General features: G+C 64.9%; 2 protein-coding genes across 6 annotated transcripts in view; one reads left to right on the top strand and one right to left on the bottom strand.

Annotated features, from left to right (window-relative positions):
• ADAMTS7 (ADAM metallopeptidase with thrombospondin type 1 motif 7) overlaps positions 1–13,097 on the top strand; it is a 44,918-nt gene extending 31,821 nt beyond the window's left edge. The window contains exons 15-27 of the mRNA XM_028093836.2: positions 541–710; positions 893–1,026; positions 1,864–1,984; positions 2,882–3,126; positions 3,349–3,490; positions 5,287–5,413; positions 5,763–5,976; positions 6,281–7,645; positions 8,516–8,668; positions 9,048–9,221; positions 9,312–9,458; positions 10,340–10,502; positions 12,784–13,097. Of these exons, the coding sequence (XP_027949637.1) occupies positions 541–710; positions 893–1,026; positions 1,864–1,984; positions 2,882–3,126; positions 3,349–3,490; positions 5,287–5,413; positions 5,763–5,976; positions 6,281–7,645; positions 8,516–8,668; positions 9,048–9,221; positions 9,312–9,458; positions 10,340–10,502; positions 12,784–12,941 (3,313 nt within the window). The 3' untranslated portion in view covers positions 12,942–13,097. The remainder of the gene's footprint in view (positions 1–540; positions 711–892; positions 1,027–1,863; positions 1,985–2,881; positions 3,127–3,348; positions 3,491–5,286; positions 5,414–5,762; positions 5,977–6,280; positions 7,646–8,515; positions 8,669–9,047; positions 9,222–9,311; positions 9,459–10,339; positions 10,503–12,783) is intronic.
• A 2,046-nt stretch (positions 13,098–15,143) lies between these two features.
• TBC1D2B (TBC1 domain family member 2B) overlaps positions 15,144–25,783 on the bottom strand; it is a 61,775-nt gene continuing 51,135 nt past the window's right edge. For 3 of the 5 annotated variants that reach the window (XM_028093838.2, XM_088024919.1, XM_028093839.2), the window contains exons 11-13: positions 21,080–21,265; positions 20,810–20,931; positions 15,144–17,898 (exon numbers count right to left, since the gene is read on the bottom strand). In XM_028093838.2, coding sequence (XP_027949639.1) covers positions 17,706–17,898; positions 20,810–20,931; positions 21,080–21,265 — 501 coding nt within the window. In that variant the 3' untranslated portion in view covers positions 15,144–17,705. Of the gene's footprint in view, positions 17,899–19,806; positions 20,046–20,453; positions 20,636–20,809; positions 20,932–21,079; positions 21,266–25,783 lie in introns of those variants that run through there. The other 2 variants (XM_028093841.1, XM_028093840.2) reach the window with 2 other exon arrangements.

Here is a 25,783-nt window from a genome sequence, read left to right as displayed (position 1 = left end):
AGGTGCAGGACTCAGAGCCAGCGCCGTCTAGGGCCTGTGTTCGGCAGTCTGTGGCCTAGGCTGGGTTTTGCTGGCACCCTGGCCCATGTGAGGGTGGGGTTTAGGTGCTGTGCTTGCGGGTGCATCTCTCAGCCAGGCCGGGCTGGGGGGCTGCCACCAGGAACGAGGCTGCAGACATGTGGGGTCCTTGAGACCCTGGGTCTCCTGGGCCAGAGACAGGGCCGCCCCTTGGGCAGTGCCAGCCCCATCCCCGCAGGGCTCATCGCAGACTCCCAACAGCACTCTGCAGGGGCAGCCCCATCCCCGTTTTACAGGTGAGCAGACTGGAGCCCAGACAGGGCTGCACTGCAGGGTGAGGGCAGAGCCTGCTTCCTGCGGCCACCATCACCCGTAGGTCCTCACACACAGGGAGAGGGTCTGCGCCAGAGCCAAAGGGCGGGTGGGCGTTGGAGTCTCCGGTCCGAGGGTCTGCTCCTGGACCCAGGTACACAGTCGGCACTCACTGTGTACTCACTCAGCCCCACCCGGCTCTCCCTACAGGCCCAAGTACAAGGGCAAGTACTGTGTGGGCGAGCGGAGGCGTTTCCGCCTGTGCAACCTGCAGGCCTGCCCCCCCGGCCGCCCCTCCTTCCGCCACGTCCAGTGCAGCCACTTTGACGCCATGCTCTACAAGGGCCAGCTGCACACGTGGGTGCCCGTGGTCAACGACGGTGAGTCCTGTTGTTCTTGGGCCTCGGCAGCCCCCGGGGCAGGGCCTGGAGCTCAAGGTTACCCACCCTGGTCCGGGGCCCCCTGCTCCCCAGCATGCAGCCTGGCGCAGAGCCAGTGGCCCGGGGGCCTCCCTGACTGCCACCCTGCTTGTCCCTCACGGCTCCCCCGCTTGGGCCCCCAGTGAACCCCTGTGAGCTGCACTGCCGGCCCTCCAACGAGTACTTCGCTGAGAAGCTGCGGGACGCCGTGATTGATGGCACCCCCTGCTACCAGGGCCAGCCGGGCCACGACCTCTGCATCAACGGCATCTGCAAGGTGTGCCTGAGCCGGGCCGCCCCTGGGCCCCTCCCGGTTCCCCTCCGGCCCCCACCCCTCCCCAGGCTGTAGCCCGGGCTTCCTAGCTCTGCTGTCCCGTCAGCAGAGACCCCCACCCCTCCTGGCGCTGGAGCCCCTCATGGGCGGGCCTCATACCCCAGCCGCTGCCCCACGGACCTTCTCACCCCCTCCTTGCCCACTGTCCAAGCCCCTGAGCCACGGCCTGCAACTGCACAGCCCCCGCCAGGAATCCGGGGCCCAGGTGTGGCTCAGCGTCCTGCTGCGTCCAGGACCCCAGGCCGCTGTTCCCTCTGTCCTGGAAAGGTGGGCCGGGCCTGCATCCGTGTTGCGGGGTTCAGCGAGGTCACTGCGGGGCCCCGCGGGGCTCTGGCTCTGGCCGGGTGCGTGTGTGTTTGCTGGCAACACATACTCTTATTTCTAGCACCAGTGGCGGTGTCTCCTCCCGGCTCGTGTCCCCAGCCACTCTCCCCCGCTTGCATCCCTGGGGTGTCGGGGAGCAGCAGGGAGGATCCCTTTTCTGGGAGACTCCTGTCCACCCTGGTGGGCGCCCCTGCCATGCCCATGCCCCTGCTTGCTGTCCCTCTTCACAAAACTTGCCCTCTCGTGCCTCACACCCCCTTTAGCGTGGCTTTACGGCCAGACGGGCCGCCCCGACTCACACTGGGGAAGCACACTTGGAGAGGCAGAGGGGCTGCCTGAGGTCAGAGGGCATGCCTGGGGGGCAGGCCTGCAGCAAAGGCCCGCGGCCCGCCCGGAGCCCTCCCCTCCCTGCCTGGCAGACCCCGGCAGCTGGGGCCTGCCTCCTGTGTGTTCCAGAACGTGGGCTGTGACTTCGAGATCGACTCTGGGGCCGTCGAGGATCGCTGTGGTGTATGCCATGGCAACGGCTCTACCTGCCACACCGTGAGCGGGACCTTCGAGGAGTCTGAGGGCCTGGGTACGGGCAGGGGCCCCTGGCGGGGGGTGCTCTTAACTTGGTGTCCCCTCCTTGGCCCCCGGGGGTCCCGCCCAGGCTGCCCAGCCTGGTCCTGGCAAGTGTCGGGGCACATAGGCCCAGATGCGGAGACGTCTGCAGGGAGCGTCCTCCTGCCTGGGGACCTTGGGTTGGCCGATCAGGGGTAATTATGGGTGACCCCAGCCCTGGCAGTTGGCTACTCCCTTCTTGGGAGGCTTCAGAGACCTCCAGGTCCACTCCCACACCTGCGGGTCTGTTTTGCGTACATTGCTTGAGTGCCAACTGTGGGCTAGGTGAGGAGCTCACAGTCTGACGGGGGGCTGAGAGCACTGCGGAAGGAGGTCCTGACCTGGGGAAGTCCGGTGGCCGGTTAGCTGAATCACGAAAGACTCAGGAGAGGTGGGAGAGGCGTTGCGCTGGGTGGGAAGAGGTAGAGGTGCGTCTCTGTCCAGGCACCGTGAGGTGGGGCTGCCAGGACGCTCAGCCCCCAGAGCCCAGCTGGGCAAGTGACTTCATCTCCCTGGGCCTCAGTCTCCCCATCTGTCAGACAGGGTGACAGCAGTACCTGCATCCTAGGGTGAAGTGCGTGTAGTCCCTGAAAGGACAGAGAGGCTGGCCATGAGGTCCGCATCCCCGGGGGAAGGGACCAGGCTGGTGACATGGACACCAGCCTGGGTCTCCAGGAGAGGGGTCAAGAGGCGTGGGTCATGGTGGCAGGATTTGAGGAGCCCTTCTGAGGTTTAGGTGACCTAGGACGGGGGAAGCCTCTGCCTTTCGGGGAGCTCAGAATCTTGACCTCATGGTGGAATCTGCCATCAGCCGCCCGGGGTAGAAGGGGACGGCCAACCCCCTTACCCTCTGCCCGACCCCGGCCCACAGGCTACGTGGACGTGGGGTTGATCCCGGCCGGCGCCCGCGAGATCCGCATCGAGGAGGTGGCTGAGGCTGCCAACTTCCTGGCCCTGCGCAGTGAGGACCCCGAGAAGTACTTCCTGAATGGGGGCTGGACCATCCAGTGGAACGGGGACTACCAGGTGGCGGGCACCACCTTCACGTACGCGCGCACCGGCAACTGGGAGAACCTCACATCCCCCGGTCCCACCGATGAGCCTGTCTGGATCCAGGTGCCCGCTTCCCGGGGCTCCAGCTGGGGGGCAGGGGCAGGACCTGAGGGATCCGGAGGGCCCCCGTCCCACGGCAGGACACAGCCCTGGGGCCTCTGCCACAGTGCAGCCCCAGGTCCCGGAGGGAGCTGGGTCGGCTCCTTGGGGGATGGCTGCACGGGTGGATGGAAGGGACACCTTGTGCTCACAGGGCCTCCATCCGCCTGCCCCCCCCCCCCCCAGCTGCTGTTCCAGGAGAGCAACCCTGGGGTGCGCTACGAGTACACCATCCACAGGGAGGCGGACGGCCACGGCCAGGTTGAGCCGCCCGAGTTCTCCTGGAGCTATGGGCCCTGGACCAAGTGCACGGTCACCTGTGGCACAGGTGAGGACAGGGGCGGGCACAGCTGCTGCCCACCAGGGCCTGTATCTCTGGGCAGTGGTGCCCATCATCCACCTGCAGCTCACTGCTGGGTGGGGAGCCACCACGAGCTTGGAGTGCTGCCCCTCCGGACCCCCATGGCCCCAGGTCTAGAGTGGGGCTGCCGAGAGCCGTGTCTCATGGGTCCACGGGGCAGGGATGCGGCCAGCACCGTGTCTGGCACACGGGGAGTGCTCACTGTGTCTCAGCGGCTGGCATTCTGCCTCCAGAGAGGCACCAGCTGGACTCACACCTGTGTTTCGGCTCCTCGCCGGAGAACTGACCCCTTCGTACTCCCGGAGCCTGACCCGAGGCCCCTGGGGGCATGGGCTCCTTGCTTCCTCAGGCGCGTGCTGCAGACAGGCTGTGGAGCCCCCCGCTCAGGGAGGACGGAGCCAGGACGCCAAGCTTGTCCCCGCTCCAACTCTGAGCCTCTGCGCCCAGTGGCCTGTAGGACACGCAGAAGGACCTCACTAACTCTCCATGCGGCTCCGTCAGGCGCCCCCCATGCCCCGACCCTGCCCCTCAGTGTCCAGGGAGCTCAGCATCAGGAATCTGGGACAGACATCTGAATGTCCCCGAAAATGACCGTATGATGATAGCATGAAAACCCGCCCCCTGAACCTTGGCAGAAATCTTCAAAAGCTGTTAAAATATTCTGTGCCATATAAGCATCTCTAAGTTTACAAACGTGAAAGCAAATCTGGACAAACTAGAGGTTCGGGACTTGTCTTTCCACGAGGGGGGGCCCACAGGTGGATGGGTGAGGGGCGTGCTGAGCTGCGGGTGCGGCTCCTGGCCTGTGCTGGCTGGTGCGGCCCGGGGCTGTTTGCCCCCAGCAGTAGGAATCCAAGCTGGCAGGATGCTCCTTAGGGACCCAGGACCTTCCTCCCATCACTGAGTCCCCCTCATACCTGTCGAGATGGCCCCCTCCTGGCCTCCAGTGGTCCGGGCAGGAAGAAGAAGGGGCCAGGGGCTGACCCCCGGGGGGACTTGTGCCCTCTTTTCCCTAGAAGGACTGTGTCCCGGACCTCCCTCGGTGCATGGGCACCACAGTGGGGGGTGTTTTCCGCAGGGCCCGTGGGTACCCTGCACAGAACCCGAATTCTGTTAGCGGGGCGGGAAGAGTGGATAGGAGGTGGCAGGCTCAGGTGGAAGAGATCCACTCTTCTGGGCTGCGAGGGAGGCAGGGGTGAAGGCAGAGCTGGAGATGGGGTGGGGGTGCATGGGGAAGGTGTGGAGCATGGCTGTGCAAAGGCCCAGAGGCAGACGGTGGCAGGGGGAGGGGAACAGTGACACAGGTAGCCTGGGCTCCGGGGCTGGAGAGGGATGTCTGCTGGGGGCGGGGGGAAGGGAACTGACAAGTTTCCCCGCTGCTCCCCTTTTTGAGCACGGACGCTGCTGGGGGGGTGGCGCTCAGGCTGGGGCTGGATTTGCATGACCCCATGTTGGACTCACTCCCTGGTGGCTTTGAGGCAGGTATCACTGTTATAGTCGAAGACACTGAGGTTCAGAGAGGCCCAGTGAGCTGCCCAAGGCCTCCCAGCTGGGAAGCCAGGGGCTGGCCCCCGTGCCCCGAGCCTGCATTCTGCTGCTCCAGGGCCAGTGGTGAAGGCCGGGAGGACAGCGAGGAGGGGGCAGGGAGGCCTTGCTCTGGGAGCTTCTAGCAGAGTGGGTGTGGCCTTGTGTTGGGGTGCAGCGCAGCTTGGGCAGGGGGCACCCTAGGTGCCAGGCCCAGGCTGAGCCCCTGTGGCCCCCAGGGATGCAGAGGCAGAGCGTGCACTGCACTGAGCGACAGGCAGGGCCTGTGGACGAGAGACACTGTGACCCCCTGGGCCGGCCGGATGACCGCCAGAGGAAGTGCAGCGAGGAGCCCTGCCCGGCCCGGTGAGTCCACCCTGCTCGTTGTCCCAGGCTCCTGACTCCCGGGGCCCACAGAGGGGCAGATGGAGCAGGGCAGGGCCTCTCTTCCCAAGGCCGAAGCCCCAGGCCCTGCTTGCCCCCACCCTGGCCTGGGCCTGCGTCCCCCGACCCCCGGCAGCCAGCACCAGCCTGGGACGTCCCAGGGCGCGTGTGCTCGGACGTGCTTGGGACTTGCCCGGCTCCCCCTGGTGTGAGGCTGGCAGGAACACAGGGGACCGCGTCCCGTCCCTGGGTCCAGCCCTGACCCTGCCGCGCCCCCGAGTGCCCAGCCGTCCAGCCAGCCCGGCGCTGACGTGGCCTGTATGCCCGGCAGGTGGTGGGTAGGGGAGTGGCGGCTGTGCTCCAGCTCCTGTGGGCCTGGGGGCCTCTCCCGCCGTGCTGTGCTCTGCGTCCGCAGCGTGGGGCTGGATGAGCAGAGTGCCCTGGAGCCCCCCGCCTGCGCCCACCTCCCCCGGCCCCCCGCCGAAACCCCTTGCAACCGCGATGTGCCCTGTCCGGCCACCTGGGCCGTGGGGAACTGGTCTCAGGTGAGTGTCAGGACAGGAGGGGCCCGCCCCCCACGGCCCCGGCTCCGCCATCGGTCTTGGGCTATGGGGAGGTGGAGACGGTGTTCAGAGAGCCCCTACTGCCAGGTACCACAGTGCGGGGAGGCTGGGGCATTCCCGGAGCCGCAGGGACTAGGGCGCCCTGGCGAGCCGCCACCGCCACGGTCTGGAGCTGGACGGGGGAGACGGCTGGCGGAGGCCTCTCGTCTGACATCGGCAGGGCCAGGGAACCCGCTCGGCCCCGGCCTCTCCTGGTCTGCGCCCCTCAGCCTGCTCTCCCCCGCAGTGCTCGGCGACGTGCGGGGAGGCCGCTCGGCACCGCAGCGTCCTCTGCACCGACAACACCGGCATCCCCTGCGATGAGGCGCAGCGGCCGGCCAGCAAGGCGGCCTGCTCCCTGCCGCCCTGCCCCCGGGCGCTGGACCCCGAGGGCTCAGGCAGCGGCTCCTCCAGCCGCGAGCTCTTCAATGAGATCGACTTCATCCCCCCGCGCCTGGCCCCACAGCCTCTGCCCCCCTCGTCACCTGAGCTGGCCAGCATGGGCAATGCCATCGAGGAGGACCCTGAGCTGGGCCCGCCGGGGCCTGTGTTTGTTGACGATTTCTACTACGACTACAATTTCATTAACTTCCACGAGGACCTGTCCCACGGGCCCTTCGGGGGGCCCGACCCAGCCCTGCCGGGTGCGGGGGGCTGGACGCCCCCACCCCTGAGCAGTCCTGCTGAGCTCCCCGCAGGCACCCCCCTGCCAGCCTCAGAGCCTCCTGGCACCGAAAAGGAGGGGGCCCTGGGAGACGGGTCCCCTGCCCCTTGGCCCAGCCGGGCTGTCCTCTCTCCAGCCCCGCCCTCAGAGCAGACCCCTGGGAACCCCCTGGCCAATTTCTTACCAGAGGAAGACGCCCCTGCCGGGGCCCCAGACTTGGGGCTCCCCAGCTGGCCCTGGCCCCCTGCTTCAGTCGGGGGCATGGAGACACCTGCTGCCCCTGGGAGCCGAAACAGGCTCCCGGGAGGTGGAGCCAGCCAGAGCCGGCCACCTCCTCCGCACTGGCAGGGGGCCAACGAGCTTTCCAAGGATGAGGAGGGAGCCTTCGACTGCAGAGCAACCGGCCTGCCCCAAGGACCCTGCCCCACATCGCCCCCTTTGCCCTCCCTCAGCACCAGCCACGGCCCCCCCAATCCCGACGCAGGAGATCCGTGGAAGGCGGGGACTGTGGCCTGGGAACCCGTTCTGGAAGGTGGCCTGGGCCCTGTGGACACTGAGCTGTGGCCCCCAGTTGGGGGAGCTCCTTCCCCCTCTCCTCCCCCAGCTGCTCTGCCAGTGACCTGGGGCAGGGACAGCCCCCCGGAACTGGGCACTCCCACCCCTACAGCCCCCTGGGACCTGCAGACCGCGGCCGTGCCAGGAACCTTCCTTCAGACAGGCCCCCCTGGCCTCGAGCACATGTTTTGGGGCCCGGGCCCAGGACCTGTGGGCCAGCCGGGAGCCCCCGGCTCAGAGGTGCCCCCGAGCCCTGCGCCGCTGCCCACACCAGCTCGGGACAGTTCAGCCAACAGCAGCAGAGTCCCCGAGGCCCAGCCTCTGGAACCCGGCCTGGCCAAGGACCTGCCACCTGCCGGAAATGCCAGCTGGGAGGTGGGCAGCTGGAGTGAGGTAAGGGGCTGGGGTGTCCTCATTTGGAGACGGGCCCCGCCTCCCAGACACATGGGGATTCTGGGATTTGGGAACTGGCAGCCCGTGACCCCAAATCAGTCCTCTTGCCCTCCATGTGCCCCTGGGGCATTCTGCCTTGTCAGCCTCAGGTTCCCATCTGAGCAGTAAGGTGGGACGAGGGCCTATCTGCCAGTCTCTGGGGCCCCCATGCCTGAGCAGCACGGGGGGCTGCCGGGAAGGCGGGGCAGGCACAAATGGGGGGCAGCCAGGAGCCACGTCCTTCCTACTCTGGCTTGTGTGCTCCTGGGCAGGGCCCTCCCCTGGACAGCTGTGCTGGTGGGAAAGCTGCTTCTGTGGCCCCCAAGCCTAGCGGGCTCCCCCGGGCTCAGCCTGGCTCTTCCAGGGGCTACTCAGGCCCTCATTGTCTGGCCCCCCCCAACCCCCCACTATCAGCGCCTCCCCCTTCCAGTCAGGGGCCAGCAAGGGTCTGAACTTGACGGACAGAGGCTGACCGGTGCCCCTGCGTTGTCCCTGGGGAAGTTGTGTTCAGACCTCTCATTCTGGGGTGGGGAGGGACAGGCAGGGACTCAGCGAGGGATCCAGACTCCCTTCATAGGTGATTGTGGGGAGCAGCGAGTCTGGGCAGGACAGCTGGGCCACCTCCTGTGTCCCGTGAGCAGGCACAGATGCTTGCGGAGGTGTTTTTGTCTTCTGTCTCTTTGGGAGGGGGGCGGAGGAGCCCATTTTGCAGATGGGGAAGGCGAGGCTCTGGCTCCAGCACGGGCCCCGCCCCTCGATGGGCAGCGCCTGGCCGTGGGGCTGGGGGTTGTGGGGACATGCCCACCCTCACGCCTGTGCCCCGGCCCCCAGTGCTCCACCACCTGCGGGCTGGGTGCCGTGTGGAGGCCCGTGCACTGCAGCTCGGGCCGAGAGGAGGACTGCGCGCCCGCCGGCCGGCCCCAACCTGCCCGCCACTGCCACCTAAGGCCCTGCGCCGCCTGGCACACGGGCAACTGGAGTAAGGTGCGTGGGGGCCTCGGGGTGCCAGCCGGGCCGCCCGGGCCCCAGTGCAGGTTGGGGGGCCGCTCTGCGCCGCCGTCCTTGGGCTCGTCCCGCTGCGTCCTCACCTCTCCCTGCCGCAGGCCCTTAGCTGCTGGCCGCGTCCTTTTCTCTGAACCTGCCTCCCCGCCGCCCGGGATTTCATCGCCCCCCCGCCGTCCCTCGTGCCTCCCTGTCCACCTGTCGCCTGCGGTGGCTGCCCCTGGCCCACGCCCGCGGCCCAAGGCTGGCCGGCTCTCCCGGGCGGGGTGGGGGTGGGGGTCCGTCCGCTGTTGCCCAGCCACCCCCTCGCGGGGCCGTGCGCGTGGGGGGGGTCTGCTCACACCGTGCCCCTGGCCTGCAGTGCTCCCGCAGCTGTGGCGGAGGGTCCTCGGTGCGGGACGTGCAGTGTGTGGACACACAGGACCTCCGGCCACTGCGGCCCTTCCACTGCCAGCCGGGGCCTGCCATGCCGCCCGCCCGCCGTCCCTGCGGGGTGCAGCCCTGCCTCAGCTGGTACATCTCTTCCTGGAGGGAGGTGAGACCTGGGGGTCCAGGGACGGGGTGGGGGTGTCCTCAGACCCTGGCCACGCCCCGACTCCTCTCCCTGCCCATCCCACCCTTCCAGTGCTCGGAGGCTTGCGGTGGGGGTGAGCAGCACCGTCTGGTGACCTGCCCGGAGCCGGGCCTCTGTGAGGAGGCGCTGAGACCCAACAGCACGCGGCCCTGCAACACGCACCCCTGTACGCAGTGGGTGGTGGGGCCCTGGAGCCAGGTGAGCCAGTGTGCGGACGAGGGACGGGGCCCCCCGCTCAGCCCTCTGCTCCCTCAAGAGGGAATCGTCCTGTGCCCTGCGCCAGGCTCTCTGGTCGCTGCAGATGTGGGGGGTGGCCAGACGGGGTCCCCACCCTGCCCAAGCTCCGGCCTGCTGGGGAGATAGGGATGAAAGGAAACAGGCGGGTGCTGGGATGTCGGGGAAGGCCCTGGGTTGGGGGGGGGCAGGGGTGAGGCCTGCAGGACTCAGTGGTTGGAAGCAGAGGCTCCGAAAAGGCGTTCTGATGGTGCAGGGGTGAGGCCTGCGGGACTCAGCGGTTGGAAGCAGAGGCTCGGGGAAGGCGTGGTGGTGGTGGTGCAGGGGGGAGGCCTGTGGGACTCAGCGGTTGGAAGCAGAGGTGCCAGGGGACAGCAAGTGGGAAGTCCTGGCACAGGAAGGAAGGACCTGAGTGTTTAGGGAGCGAAGCAGGGGCTGCTGTGGCGAGCGAGGCGCAGGACACCCTCCTGCCGGGCCTGCTGGAGCTCCGCGGTTGCGCCCCGGCTGCTGAGCGGCTCTGGGCAGGCGGCCTCACCTGCTGGCCTGTGTTCTCACCCGGAAAATGGGCGTGCAGGATACACAGAGCAGAGCAGTAGACACTTCGCCCACGGTCTGACACCGGTGCCAGAGATTAAACCTATTTTTCGGGCCTTTTACAACATCTCATCCTAATCGATGATAAAGCCTGACTCAGGAAGGAGGGTCCTGGTGGAGGAACTTGCCGCCACCTCCCCTTGGTGGCCCAGGGGCCGTGGCAGGCCCTCCCGGCCCCGCGTCAGGGGCTGGCGGCTTCCCCACCCTTGCGGGTGCTCCTGTGGACCCTCACCAATCCCCCTTCCGAACAGTGCTCAGCCCCCTGCGGCGGGGGCGTGCAGCGACGCCTGGTCCAGTGCGTCAACACCCAGACGGGGCTGCCAGAGGGAGACAGCGAGCAGTGCGGCCACGAGGCCTGGCCAGAGAGCTCCCGGCCGTGTGGCACCCAGGACTGTGAGCTCACTGAGGCGCCACGTGAGTCCGCAGCGCCGTGCGGGCAGTCGGGGCAGGGAGAGCAGCGGGACACGGGATCCTCGAACTATCAGCCACTGAGGACTGTGAGGCCCAGCCCCACGGCGGCCCATGGGCACCCCTCTCTGGCGCAGGAAGTGGGGAGGCAGTGGACGTGCCCCCAGGTTGCTTTGTGACCTCGAGCAAGCTCCTCTTCCCCCTGGGTCTCCGTGACCCGCCGAGCGAGGCCACACCGGGGTGAGCCCCGGCCCCCACGCTGGCTGGAGGAGGGGTGTGCGGCGTGTGCATTGAGGCTGCAGGAAACGGCCTCCCTGCCAGGGTCTGGCTGGCTGCTTCCGGCCAGCTGTGTCCTCCTGGAGGAAGCGCCCGAGCCAGAGGTGGCTGTGGACCCAGGCGCGCACACCTCCCCGGCGGTGCTGAGCACGGGAAGCTGGCCCTGCAGTCACACCTGGGCCCCCTTCCCAGCTGGGTGGCCTTGGCTGTTTCCCTGTCTGGGCCTCCCCTTCCAGAGCCTGGGGAGGGGTGGGGGGAGCAGAAGCGAGGTGCTGGGGGGGAAGGTGGTCACTGCGTCAACGCGGTCAGCCACTGTGAGGTCAGGAAGAGAGCCCAGGGCCCCGTGTCAGTAGGGAGGCCCCAGCAGCTTCTGTGCCTCTCAGCCGCTGCCCCCTGCTCCGAGGACAGCCTGCGGTCCTCCGACTGGCCGTCAGCGCCTCGGAGACTCCCCCCCAACCTGCCTTCTTGACAGCTGCTGGCTCTGGGCAGCCCCGGTCCAGGCCCAGAGTAGCGGCTGCCACGCCATGCTGCCCAGGCCTCCTGCAAGTCCACGGCCTCAGGGCCCCGCCCGTCAGATCTCCCAGCCGCAGCCTCCACAGCACCTGCCTCCACACAGAGGCCAGCTACGGCTCCTCACTGCCCCTCACACTGGGCTCGGGGCCATGGGGGCTCGGGCAGCTGTGGTGTCTGCTGGGAACTGAGACCAGGTCTCTGGGGGTCGGGTGGACCGCAGGCAGGGGCCTGGGTCAGGGGTTAGAGGGCTGAACCACCAGCCGTCCCAAGTCAGGTGTTCGGGGTGGAGGCCAGCGCAGGGAGGGGACTCGGACCCCAAGACCCTAGAGCCCCAGGATGTTTTGATAGTTTGTGGAGCTACATGGCAAGACATTTAGAAAGCCTGGAAACTCCAGGGTGTGCGGTCACCACGGTGAGCAGCTGACTTAGCATGACCCACATCCGCTTGCGGAGGTGGGGGGTATGAACAGAGGAGGGAACTGCCCCCCCCGACCCAGGGTTAAGAAGCTTGCATGAGGTCACACCATGCAGACAGGATGCAGGCCCGCAGATGTGCAGCTCAGAGCTGTTGCCTCCTCCCCTCTGCCGGGCCCAGGGGGATGTCCCAGGCCCGCGGCCGTCCACTGCCCTTCCCTCCTCCTGCCCCGGGACGCCTGCTGGAGCGAGCGGGGCAGCTGGTGGCTGGCCGCAGCAGTGGGAGCACGGCCAGGTGGTGGGAAGCAAACCGCTTCCCCAAATAGCTCCGATAAGCACAGGGCGGGAGGGCCAGCCAAGCCTCAGCCTTGGACGCAAGTCGCCTGCAGCCTTCCTCCGTCCCTCCTCAGGAGGCCTGGGTTGTACTCAGGCCGCAGGGCCCGGGCCTAGGGGCCTGGCCCCATGGGACTCTGTGACCCGGAACTGAGGCTGAGTCCAACCCAGGTGGCTGCAGGGGATCAGGGAGACCTGGCAGGACAGGTGTCGGGGTCAGGGGGCCGATTCCACTGCAGGCGGGCAGGAGGCACAAGGGGCCTCCGTTGACACCAGGACCTGTCAGGGGCACTGAGGGTCAGCAGGCATGGGAGGGGTGGCAGGCTCTTTGACTTCTCTCGAGCACTTGAGGTGGTCAGGTGTGGGGGTCCCCGCGCCTTTCCTCTGGAAGGCAGAGTGCAGCCAGGCCGGGTCCCCAGAGACCTGGGTGGGCAGGTGGGACAAGGCTAGCAACAGCTGGGGACCTGAGGCCCTGGGGTGGCGGGCAGCCCCCTGTGGGGTGCAGGTGCGGGGGGTGCAGGTGCTGGGGTGCAGGGTCACGGGGGGTGCAGGTGCACGGGGGCTGCAGGTGCTGGGGGTGCAGGTGCGTGGGGGCTGCAGGCGCGGGGGGGTGCGGGTGCTGGGGGGTGCAAATGCACGGGGGCTGCAGGCGCAGGGGGTGCAGGCGCGGGGGGCTACGGGCGCGGGGGCGTGCAGGTTTGGGGGTGCAGGTGTGGGCTCCATCCTGAGGGCCCCCCCTGCCTTGCCGCAGGCTGTGAGCGGGACCGCCTGCCCTTCGGCTTCTGTGAGACTCTGCGTCTGCTGGGCCGATGCCAGTTGCCTGCTGTCCACACCCAGTGCTGCCGCTCCTGCCCCCCTCTGGGCCACGGAGCCCCCTCCCGCGGCCATCAGCGCATCGCCCGCCGCTGAGCCACCCCAGCCGGGCCAGGCTGCACGGGTCCGCCGACCCCCCAACCCGGACACACGGACCTCACGCCCGACCACGGGCTGCACCCCGAAGGTGCTAACCTGGCCTGCTGGTGGCGGGCTGGGGCCCCCTCCCCCAAGAAAAGGTATTTTTTTATTTTAACGGTTTGCATAACCTTTATTATTATTATACATAAACGAGCAGCTACAGTTTCAACGTGCAGCTTGGTTGCCTCTTGCATCGGGAGAACTTGAGGCCCTATATGCCCTCCATCCTCTTCACGTGCTCCTCGAGGAGGAGTCCGGCGTCCTTAGCGGGCTGCATTTGAGGGGCGGGGGAGTGCTGGTCCCAGCCACGCTCCTTCTGCATGCCCCACGTCCCCACTCCCGGGCCTCAGAGACCTGTGGTTTCGTGGTGAGCGGGTCACACCCCACCTCGGGCACCAAGGCCCTTGCCTCCAGCAGGGACTGCCCCCACGGGGATGGCGGTGAGTGGTCTAGCACTTAACTCACCTGCACCAAAGGGGAGATCAGTGGAGCTGGCAACCCCCCAGGAGTGATGGTGCAGGTAGGCGCGGACGGCCACCCCCTTCTGGGCCCCCGCTCGTCCCTTCCCGACATGGGCTCCGTGTTGAGATGTGTGGGTTGGTTGCAGCTGGTTCCTGTCCCCCTGCCCGGCCCCGGTGCGACCCAGCCCCTGCCCCCCACAGCCCTGTCCTGCCTGCCAAACCTACGTCCATGGTGTCAGACCGGTGGACACAGTGGACAGCAGATGGGCAGGAGGCGCTCCAAGAGGGTCCTGGGCTCCAGCCAGGCTAGCCCTGAGCCTGCCAGGCCCAGCCCCTCCTCTGGGAAGTAGCCATGTCTTTTAGAGCCTGCTCCCCAGGCCTACTCCTGGAAGGTGGAATCCGCCTTCTCCAAACGGGGGACACAGAGGGTCAGAGAGGTCCAGGCCCCCACCCCGTGGATGCCTGCAGGGGACGCAGCCTGTGATGTGCACGGTGGTCCTTGAGCTGTGTAGTGGGATGAGGACCATGTGGCCACTTGTGGCTCGGTGGGAGGGGATCACTGAAAGTCGCACCCGGGGGACTGAGAGCAAGAAAACACAGCAGAGGCTAAAGCCATCCGCAAGCATCTGTCCCCAGGCCAGTCCCTACCTGGAAGGGATGGAGGGCAGAGCTGCTCTCCGGCTTCCCATTCTCCGCTCACACCCCAAACCCCTTTCAGTAACACGCTCCACGGGGCCCGAGAAGCCCAGGGCTCTGCGTGGGTCTGGCTTGGGGCCCGAGGCCCTAGCCACGCCATCCTGGAGGCCCCCTCTCGCCCGTGCTGAGCCCTCCGACCTGGCAGGAAGACGGCTCCAGGCCAGCCCCACGGTGGCTCACGCAGAGGCAGGCAGGGCTGAGGTCACTCAGGAAGGCGAGTCACCAGGGCTTGCAAGAGCCTCAGGATCACTGCGCCGTCAGGGGCTGCAGGAGCATCAGACTTCCTTCCTGTGTTTGCAACAGCTCCGTGGCCCACGGAGGCCCTGGGGACCCACACTCCGTCACGGCTTCCCAGGGCTCGTGCTGTCCACGGCAGCAACCCTTCCACGGAACGGGGCCTCTGCCTCTGGGCCCTGACCCACGCTGAGCATGTGGGTCCCAGTCCTGGCTCAGCCACTGCTGTGACCTCCGGCACCCACAGCCTCAGTGAGTCGGCCTCAGGAGGAGACGGGCTCAGCAGGTCCTTATGTGCTCGCTCTGGGAATCCTCCCTGGAGCCCCCTCCCCCACACCATGGAAAGACATTTGGTCTTAATCATTCTCGTGTGTTCTTCCGACGATGGGGGGTGAGGGGGATGGTGTCCCCAGTGGCAGCTGGGCTGGACTGGTCAGCCCAGACAGGAGGCAAACAGCCCGTGACTCAGGCAGGGCACGTTGCAGCTGGGGTGGGGTGGGGTGGGGTGGGGTAGGGGGAGCTGCTCCAGCTCCTGGCTGAGGCCCGGGACCCCAAAGTGCTCACCTCGGTGCCCCCGCATTCACCTGCAGCTTGACTCTGGCTCCCAGGGCTGCACGGTCGACGGAAGCATCCCACACAACCCAGAACAAACCAAGAATGTGTAACAAAAAGGGCCCGCTGGCAGTTCGGAGCCCCCCTGCCCCCAGAAGTCCTGTCCCCCCCTGAGCCCTGGGGGTGGAGCAACTGTAACGGCATCTCAAACCAGAACATTATACAAATTAGTTTATTTGGCTTTTTAGTATAAAGACTGTTCCAAAATTTAACTCAGAAGCCGAGAAGCCGCAGTGACATCAGGGGAAGTCACCAGGCACTGCCCCCCCATGCAGCCCCCTGAGGCAGCAGCCAGCCTCCCGCCTGCAGGGGCTGCCCCGTGCGGGGCCCAGCTGCCCAGGGCTCGTGCAGGAGGACAGCCCCGGACAAAGCCGGGGTGGGGATCTGTGCAAGAATACAAACAGTTTAAAAAAAAAAAATGCACTGGCGATTCGCCTAGAATACTTCCTATATGGATACAGTGTGGGAAGAAGGCAGACTCGTTCCAGCCCTGGGGGCCCCGGCTGCTGTGGGACGGCGGTGCGCGTGACCACAGGCCGCGGGAGGCCGCGCCGGCGCACGCAAGCCCGGGGGCCAGAGATGGCCCAGGAGCCAAGAGTGACCCAGGCCGCTCGGGTTCTCGCTCACACACAGCCGCTCACAGAGAACTCGTTATATAAAATAGATATACATAATCTAAAAACCCTTGATAAAAATAGTCTATAAAAATATAAACTGTAGTGAAAAATATACAAAAGTATTAACAGATGTTCAGCCCGTAAGACACAAAACCCGTCCACGTGCAAGCTGGTAGCTGCCCTTGGCTGTGGGGCATGGCCTGCGGCTCAGCATCCTGCCCCGTCTGGGCCAGGCCAAGCATCCCTGCCGCCCTCTGCACACCCAGAGACAGGGCGGCCTCCGGGAAGGTGTCCCCCATCCACCTCTCCACGACCGCGCTGCTCTCACAGCCACTGCCCGGTCGCGGACAGCCGCCTGCGGACACCAACACGGCGCTGCTGGCCACTCCCCGAAACCACGGCTCCAGCCACACCCGGCAGGCACCTGGGCCCAATCCAGGTGCTTTTAAGATAGGTCTTTTTTGGGGCAAAACCGACAAAACCAGCCTATTCCAAAAGACAGCATTTTCACCCCAGGATGTGGCAGTTCTGGGGAAGTCAACTTGGAAACTAGAGTCTGACCCTACCGCGCGTCCTCACTGCTGTCCCCCAGCAGGTGAGCCGCGCAGAGCTGGGGCAGGGAGGGGTCTGCGATGGCAGGGAGGCCGCGTCCTAAGGCCGACCTCCAGCAGCCATCCACACCCCCCGCCGGAGCACTGGTGCACCGCGTCTGCTATCTGAAAGATCAGGCTAACCAACCTCACAGCACAAAAGCCGAGCTCGGTGTGGTATGCGGGGACGCCAGCCCAGCCGGGACACCGATAAGCACGGACTGAGAACATCCGTCCTCAGAAAATGCGCTTCCTCAGGGGACTCCTTCAACGCTTAGGCTGCGTCTGATACGTTTCAACTGGGGGTTACTTCCAATTTCTCCAAGTCATGTAAAAATTCCGTGTGAAATGGTTTCTTTCCTATTTGGATAACACCGTGCCAGGAAACACCCTTGCATCCACACGTGGATCAGGGATGGTCCTCTGAGGGACGAAGCAAAATTAACCTTCCCTGGGCAAAGCCTCTTAGCAGAGCTTTAGAAAGAGAGCACTCCCAGTCCGCCGAACAGCGTGGGCAGCCTGACCTGCTGGAGGCAGTGGTGACCCCACAGCCAGGACCACGCTGACCCCGGGGAGCGGGGAGGCCGGCCGCCAGAATGCGGATGCCTCTGGGCAGCACTGGGGAGGGATCCCGAACGGGACAGCTCACCAAAGCTTTGTCCCAAACAAAGCGCTGGCAGCCGGCCTCCCCGCCATCCCAGCAGGTGGGGGAGGCCCCGGGAGCCGGGCCGACGGCGTCACCCTGCAGCCTCACTGCTGCCCTGTAAGGCGTCCCCAGAAGCTTCCTCTGTCTCCTCCACCAAGGCCTGCCCCCGAGGTGGGCCTGCCTCGCAGGACGGCGGTCCACAGCTTCTGTGGACTCTCATCCCTACGCAGAGTGATTCCACGAGTCACTCCTCAGAGAGAAGAGACCACAGAACCTCATGGAGCCGTGCCGGGCGGAGTGCGGGCTGGGGGCGGGACAGCCCGGCAGTGCGCCGACACCGGCTGGGGCCGAGCGGGGAGCGTGGGGTGTCCGGAGGACCAGCCCCTCCCCAAGCTAGTCCAGAGATGGGGCATGGCCGGTGGTTCGACCAGCACGGAAGGTGTGGGTTTTCTCCAGGCTATTTCTGAACACAGAGGCACTTGCTTCGCTCACCTCACGCCACCCAAAGCAGCCACGCTCTGGCCTAGGGGGCGACACAGGGAGACGCCGGGTGCAAGCCAACCACAGGATCCAGACAGATGCTGTCAACAGGCTCGACAACAGCCAGCTGGTTCCCCTGGGGGTGCACAAGTCACACGGGACACGGACACCGCCCGCCATGGCACGGAGACGGCTGTACCCGGAGCGGACCCCGCCCCGCGTGGAAATGAGGAAGTGCAGCGTGGCCGTGGCCGTCCGCCCAGCAGACTGCCAGAGACCACGGGCATTACATTCGGCCTTTCCGATGAGCAGAGACCCGTGTGCCGTGTATCCTTTCAGCTTTGGTTGTGAAGACAAGAGCAGTGTCACGGGGTGGGGGGCACTCAGGTGTCCTCCTCATCACTGACCAGCTCGCCCTTATCGGGGCTGGTGTCCCGCTCACGCAGGAAGTCCTCGCGGATGGCCTCCAGCTCCGTCAGCTCCAGCCGCACCTTCTCCAAGTGGTAGGCGCGCCGGTTCCGGATCTGACGCAGGGGGAACGGGTTCAGGTCCCCAAAGGAGATACTGATCAGCTTCCTGGCAGGACAGAGGATGGGGACAGAGGTCAGCACGGCAGGACACGGGACGGGGCCTGGGGCAGGTGTGTCAGCTGGAGGTCAGCCCCCTCGTGCAGAGGCTACGGGGCTGGCCCCGAGCCACTGCCTGGATGGGGGCCCACGCTCGCTGTGTGCCGTGGGGCAGGTGAGGGTCCTTCCCTTTCTGGCTTCTGATTCCCTGTATGTTGGGAGGACTGCAGTGCCACCTCCTGGGGTGTGGGGTTACCAGCACGGCCCCCATGAGGACAGAACAGCGCCTGGCATGTGCTGGGCGGCTGAGGGCCGGTGTGCCTGAGCAGGACCAGCAGGAGGCTGGTTCAGGCTTCCTAGGACTGACGGGCAAGGAGCCCACCTGGCGGGAACGGTCAGACCCAGCCCGCCGCGTGACAAGGGCTGGACATGGTCCAGAGACGGATGAGCACTCGATGGGTTTCCCACCGTCCGCAGGTCCAGGCACCGACCCTGCTAACTTGCCCCTGGCCGCTGACCAGCAGTTTAACAAAAACAGAGCCAGAATGTACCCCGAGGCCTGGCTAGGGGTTCCAGCACTAACTGGGTCAGCCGTGGCCACCGGGGGCTGAAAACAGAAGTCGGTTCCTCCAGTACCAAGAGGCCTGCCCCAGGCCTCGCGCCGGCTGCCCGGGGTGCTATCCGGCCTGACGTCAGCCGGCGACTTCTCAGACGCCTACACGCAGCCTGACTCCAAAGCATTCTCCCGCAGGAGGACGAAGGTCAGAGAGGCCAGCTTCAGAGGGCACATTCCGGAGTGTTCTAGAACACGGGTGTGCGGGAGAACAGGGCTGGCCTGAGCGGAGTGGAAGTGCCAGCCAGGACCTGGGGCCCAGGGCCCATGCGCCTGGCCGCTTCCCACAGCTGTTAGCCCCAGGCTGCACACCCCCGAGACTGAGCGTCCAGCCCCCACTTCGCTACAGGAGGCAAACACAGAAAGCCCCGAAGTCCTCGGTGGGCCGGTGCTTCCGCGGCCGGTCACCCCGCGAGCACAGCAGGACACTGCCCTGCAGGCCCGGCTGGGAGCCCAGCAGGTGTCCCGTGGTCAGTTAAGGCTGAATACCCAGGAGCCCTGACTCGACACTGGTTTAATCCTGTTAACCCGACATCCCCTGAACACGTGCAACTCCACAGCCTCTCCCTCCTTCCTCAGAGAAGCGCTTACTTACCCGGAACCACTGGTCTCGGGAGCTTATTAAAACCCTGGGGTCTGCGCTGTCACGGCGTCTGCAAACCCGGGTCCCAGGGTGGACCCCGACTTCCTGAAGGCAACAGCCGGGCAGCTGCCCCAGAGCCACTGACAAGGGGCCGGCTGCGCCCACATCCCTGCTGCCAAGCCATTCTCAACCTTGACCCTGTGCGAGGTCAGTGGACACCCTGGAGGTTCACCCCAGACTGAGTCTCAGTGGCCAACGTCACCCTCAGGCTCCACACGGTGAGGCTTAGGTCACCGCTGCAGGTACCTCAGGATGCCGGAATATACCCTACAAATCCACTTCCCCAGCGGGAGGCCCTAAAAATAGCAATGACTTCTAGGAGTCAGGTGTGGCCTCCGTCAGCCCTTTCTGCTCCCAGCGTCCCATCCCCCGGGGGCCTCAGCCCCAGTTCCCGCCCCGGGTCCCAGATGCCTGCGGCCGGGCTCGCCCCCACACCAGCGCCCTGCAGCGCTGAGGCCTGGATACTGCCCCGCAGCGTCTCACGGGCCGGCCCCGGAGAGGGGCGCCTGTCTGCTTACCGGGGACCCTGGGGGTTGGAAGCAGGTTGTGACACATCAGTGGGTGGAGGAGTCCGCGTGGGGAGTCGCAATAAGCATTTCATAACCAAAAGGAAATCAAAAACCTCAATATCTAACACAGACCTTTAGCAAGAACCACAAACATTTCAACAAATTATTTCATTTCTACACACTCCAGAACGGGCATCCCAGGTCCTGAGACAGAGCAGCCTTCCTATGAGCTACAGTCCAAAGAGTTTGAAAGTGGGGCGCCTGGTGGCTCAGTCGTTAAGCGTCTGCCTTCGGCTCAGGTCATGATCCCAGGGTCCTGGGATTGAGTCCTCGCATCGGGCTCCCTGCTCAGCGGGGAGTCTGCTTCTCCCTCTTCCCTGCTTGTGCTCGCTCTCAAATAAATAAATAAAATACTTTAATAAAAACTTTGAAAGCATATATAAGCCCCAGATATTCCTCCCCTGCCCAACCCGCGGCAGGTCTGTGGGAGCGTGGCCAGAACAGCCGCCAGCTGCGGTCGGGGCACATGCAAGACAATGGCCCGGCACAGGCGACACTGTGTGGCCTGCGGGGGGGGGCGGGTGGCGGGGAGATGCTCCCCCCACACGCGGTGCCTGGCCCGCAGTCCTGGGTCTTCCCAGGTCCACTTCGTCTCCTGCCCTCCAGTTTGCCCCCCTCCCTCTCTGGGGGCACCTCGTGCCCCGCCCCAGGCCACCCGGACCCCCCGGCCTCCTCCCCGCTGCCAGCCCTCCTGTCTGCCCGACACCCCGGGGACAAGGCCCAGCCCCGCTCCCCCCGCCTTGCCCCCGACCTGTCCTGCCCCGGGCTTCCTCCACGGCAGCACCCAGCCCATCAGGCCACCATCTCCACTCGGGTTCTTCACGTCAGGGCCTGTCCCTCCCCCGTCACCCTCAGGGCCTGGCGGACGGCCCGCCCCACCAGGAAAGCTCGGGAAACACTTGCTGAACACAAACAGACCGGCCTGTGGGACACATGTCGGTGGCATCAAGACCAGCCGTCCTCCACCCTGGTTCCCCGTTGGTGGAGGCCACCGGGTGTCCGCAGCCTCTCCCACTGCCCCTTGCACACCACACACCCGGGAAGGCTGCTCTCCGGGGAGCAGAGGCAGCTGGGGCCGCCCCGCCCAAGGACTCACCTGGCGTCGAGGATCGTGCGAGTGAAGTAGCGGAGATACTTGAATATGGACATCGAGTCCTGCAGCTTCAGGATCTCCTCCTCCTTGTATTTGAAAAGCGCCAGGGCAAACCGGAAAATGACCTGCGGGCAGCACGGGGACGTCCGTCAGCAGGGAGGCCCTCCGCCCGGCGGCCTCCCGCGCCCCAGGCCCTCCCACGGCGGCCCGCCACGTCCCCGGGGAGCTGGCCCCTGTGCAGCGGCCTGCCCAGTCACCCAGCGGCGGGCCCACCTTTGGTCCCTCGTAAAGGAAAGAGTCCCAGATCTTGAAGAGGATGTCACTGACGACGCTGTCTACAAACACCACCAGAAACCAGTTGAACGTGATGAGGGTGTAGTCGACATTGTACTGCTCCAGGTGCGTGTGCAGCCGGGGCAGCTTCTCGCTCATGAGGTCTCTGAACACCCGCTGGTCCACCTGCAGGGGAGCAGAGGGCGGGAGCGTGGGGTCCGTGCGCCGCGGGCACCACTGTCCCGCACGCCCGGGGCGCCTCGGCCGGAAACGCACTCCTGTCCTCGAGCCGCCCGAGAAGAGACTACAGAGAGCTGGGGAAGAGTCAGCCTCGCTGCCCCCTCGCAATCCAGGGCTATGGGGGGCGGGAGCCGAGTCCTGGGCCCCAGAGGAGGTGCGACATCCGCAGGTCCGTCCCACAGACGCCTACGGGGTGTGGGAGCGCAAGGGGGCGGTGAGGGGGCGTGGCCTCCAGGGTCCAGGGTGCGGCCCCACCTCCTACACACGGGGTGGCCTGGGGCACATCTCACCCACTCTCCCACGGCTGCCGTGGGGGTACCACAAGCCACGTACAAACCACCATCGAGCTAGGAGCTCTGGCCCTCCTCCCCACATCGGCCATGGTGCTCTGCTGGGCACAGGCATCCCTCCGCTTCCCCGGAGGAGCGAGAAGCCGCGTGGGGGAGCCAGATGCCCGGCCTGTTGGGTCCGCTGTGGTCAGGGCCCCGGTGAGGGGTGTTGGTAGCACTCCCAGAGCCAGACGGGTGCCAGCCAGGGCCGCTGAGGACAGCAAGCCACGCGTACAAAACACCAGCGAGGAAGGGCCCGCCCCGCGGGGAGGGTCTGACCCTCGTCAGGAGCCCCCAGTGCTCCGTGAGCCCCAAGGCCACCACACAGGAAGCCACGCGCTGCCCGCCAGAGCCAACATCAGCCCAGACACACCCGGAAAGCGCGGGGACGCCACACGGCTCCTCGGAATCGATTCCAGAGAAACTGGAACCAACTCTCAACTGCACACCAGCCAAGCTATAGGATGAAAGGTGCACTGATGCTTGGGGTTACTGGAAGTCTGAAACAACGAGAAACCATCTACACAAACACGCTACAACCACACCTTTTAAAAGTAACCTCCACACCCAGCATGGAGCCCAACACGGGGCTCTAACTCATGACCCTGAGATTATGACCTGAGCTGAGATCAAGAGTCAGACGCTCAACCGACGGAGCCACCCGGGCGCCCCTAAAATGACATTTTAAAAGATTCTTTTTTTAGGAGAATCTGAAACTTTTAAAAAGCCCACAGTTCCTCCTTTTTGGAAGTTTTCCTTTATCATAGAACCCTTAACAAACAAAAATGTATTTTTTCTTTTTTTTTAAAGGGCATGATTAGATTCAAGTAGGCATTACTGGTTGAAATTGTAAAATTTAAAAGGCAAAATAACAAAATGCCAAAAACATTGTTTACAAAAAATGATTCTAAAGAGTTATAAAATCTTCTCAGTGCGTAAAAGACAACAAAATACAGGAATCAGGTTGGAAACATACATTTTAGCCAATCTGCCCTCTGACTAGAGCAAGAGACAAAGTTTCAAAGATGTAAACTGGTTGAAATGAATTATAATGAATATTCCTTAAGGACCCAACAGACAAAAGCATATAAGCCGCCTTTAAAGTGTCCCCAGCTGCCCCCTTCCCCCCGCACCGCACCGCGCCCCCCAGGAAAGCTGCACAAAGTCCCACAGGGCAAGCTGGACGACCGTCCGGCGGGGCACACATCCCCAGGGTCCGTCCCCCATGGTCCGTCTCCCCGGGAACTCCGCTCCTGTCACCAGGCGGGGTCAGCATCACCCACTAGAGGAGGTGCTGGACGTCCAATGACGGCCCCTGAACCGCACACACTCTGCACCTGGCTCCGGCCAGAGCTGTAGGAGCTGTGCACGGGCAAGGGGGATGGACAACAGGCCGCAGGGACAAGGGACAGCAGCGGGATTCCTTCTGCAGAGGAAGGGCAAGCAAACTGACCCCAGAGCGGGAGTAGAGCCATGACCTGGGCCCTCCCAGTCAGGTGGCCGGTGGTGCCTCGTTCAGGAGGCCCAGCGTGGAGCAGCCTGCTGGGAACGGCCCTTGGGCCTCTGTTCAGCCCCCACCCCTCCGAGCTCGGGAGGACGTGGGAAGACGGTATCCTCAGTGCCCGCCAACGTCCTGGCACACAACACGCACTCAGCTCATGAACAGATGGAAAGGCTGCGAGCATCTGGCCCATGGTGGCAGTCTGACAGGGATTTGTGAAGCACGGCGCAGGGGGCTGGCCACACACGGCTGCCCCGACCCTCAGTGTGGCCTTACACGGAGCCCACCGCAGGAGAGAACACGCGTCACATGCGTTCACCCGATGGAGGGTGACGGCCACCAAACACGGCGGTGAAACAGCACAGAATGACATGGGAAGACGCTCGAGCTAGCGTGTGAACCAGCTAGGACACGTCTTGCCCCCAACGTGAGTACCTAAAATGTATTTGGGGGAAAAAAACCAAAAAGGAACTATGTCACAGTGCCAACTGTGGTCTCGAGTGTGGGTTAGAATAACACAGGATTTTCATTTTCTTCTGAACATCTCGTATTCCCTAATAACTGTTCCTTTGTGAGCACCCACGACATTTACCGTCAGGGAGAAAACAATCTCCTTGGACTTTACGATTATGTTTATGTGACGATGTGATGCAAATTTTATCTTAAATCTACATGCTTAAAATAGGCTTTGCCCTTCTGTGTTTTATTGAGTTTTTACAATCCAAGCATTAGGGTAAGCTTGTAACGCATCTAAATTCAACCTGGAGCACTCGTACGAGGGGAGTATGATGCTGGTCTTCCAGCTGGGGAAGCTGAGGCACGGGGATGTGGAGTGAGGCGGCCAAGCTCCACGGCTCATAGGTGGGAGGGCCTGGTTCAGTGGATTTACGACAGATGAAGACCTCATTCTTCTTATTCTGAAACACAGTCATCTGAGATTTTGAGTCTGTAAAGCTGTTAGCTCCCTGGTGTCTGTGACACACAGAACTTAATTTACTGGCCTCCTCACTCCCACCAGACAGTGACTGCTGCCTCTTCCCACGGCTTCTCATTTCCTAATTTACAGAATATTCTGACAAGAAGAGCCTCTAGGTAACGTAGCAAAGTGACGTGGTCACGGGGAGACCAGCTGAGCCTGTCCTGGGATCAGTTGGCACCCATGACGCTGGGACATGGCCCAGCCCCCGGTCCGGGCCCACGGTGGGGGCACCTCAGGAGAGCTGCTTCATGTCCCTGACCCCCAGTTTTCCCCGAGTACAACAGGGACAACGATGCCTTCACCAGGGTGGTTTTGTGCAACTGCCGGCACGGGCTGGGCTGGTGCCGAGTGTCAGCTCTCCCCGTCCGTGGTCGGAGCGTGCACGACGCTCAGCCACTCGCCACACGGCGGCCGGTGATCCTGGAAGGAACGTCAGGGCCGCTGACCAGGTGCAGGACAAGCAGGCTTATGGGGAGTCCCCGTCCCCAGAGCGGCAGGAACAGCAGGGGGCTTGGGGCGGCGTGGGGCACAGAGGACGGGGCGCTCAGAGCCCGGGCCGGGCAGAAGCTCTCTAGGGAGGCAAGCGGGGGACAGTGACCTGGGGAGGGGGTTAGCTCCACCTGGAGCAAGTGGTGCTATTGGGGGCAAGTGTTCTGTCCTGGGGCAGTCTGTGCCTCCAGCAGGGGACCCCATGAGTGACACGGGGAGGCCACACGGTGATGCAGAAGCGGTGGCGCCCTGATAGGGGTCAGGGGTCAGAGGGGGAGCAGGTACTCGAGCTGCCAGGCAGGTGGCAGTGACCACAGGGCCGCAGAGGGAGAGGCATGAGGGCGAGTCCAGGCTGGGGCGCAGGGGGTGGGGGGCAGGCGGTAACGGAGGCCACGGCGAGAGATGCACATACACAGCAGAACTCAGGGCCCAGCCAGGCAAACAGACGCCACCCTAAATGTGTACGACAGAAGGATTTTGTGCAGGGACCGGTCACATGAGGACAGAAGAGCCGAGAAGCCACGTGGCTAGTGGTGAGGTGGCCCAGAGGTGAGGGCAGGAAGCCGCCCCAGGCTGGAGCAGGGAGGTCCCCCCAGCATGGGGGGGCCTGCCAGACAGTAGCTGGGCCAGGGAGGAGTCAAGGCCACGGGCAGCCAGTGCCTGTGATGGGCGGGCTGAGAACTACATGCACTTCCCTCCTGCCCCCTGCTGGTGTCTTGCTGGGGTTACGCTGGAGGCCGCAAGGCCTGGAAGGTCAGGCCCACGAGCAGGGCTGCCAGCGGGGCAGCGGCCCCAGCCTGGCCCAAGGGAGCCCTGGCCTGGGTCCAAGGGGCTGGTCCAGAGCCAGGACTGCCCACGTGGGGACAACCCTGGGCTCTCCCCGCCCACGATGCCCTGCCCGGCCCTGGCTTCAGGCTCCAGGTGCAGCGGACATGAGCTGTGCCCTCACATCTCCTGCTGGGGAGGTGACTGTGGCCCCCAGGCCGTCCCTCTGGATCCAGCACTACCTCCGGCTGCTCCCAGCCAGGAAGTGACCATGGCAGGCCCCGACGCGGCCCGTTCCCACGAGACGCATGCCTGTAACAGGCAGCCCCAGCTTGCGGACTCCCCACTGGCCTGGCCAAAACTTCCTCGGAGATCCGTCCCACCCACGCCTCCTTCCTTTC

This window comes from Eumetopias jubatus, unplaced genomic scaffold, assembly GCF_037043125.1.
Source record: "Eumetopias jubatus isolate StellerSeaLion01/CBP00866 unplaced genomic scaffold, mEumJub1_p1.0 scaffold_7, whole genome shotgun sequence".
Lineage (NCBI taxonomy): Eukaryota > Metazoa > Chordata > Mammalia > Carnivora > Otariidae > Eumetopias > Eumetopias jubatus.
Note: the sequence above shows the minus strand (reverse complement) of the source record. Positions and strands in the feature narration are given on the sequence as shown.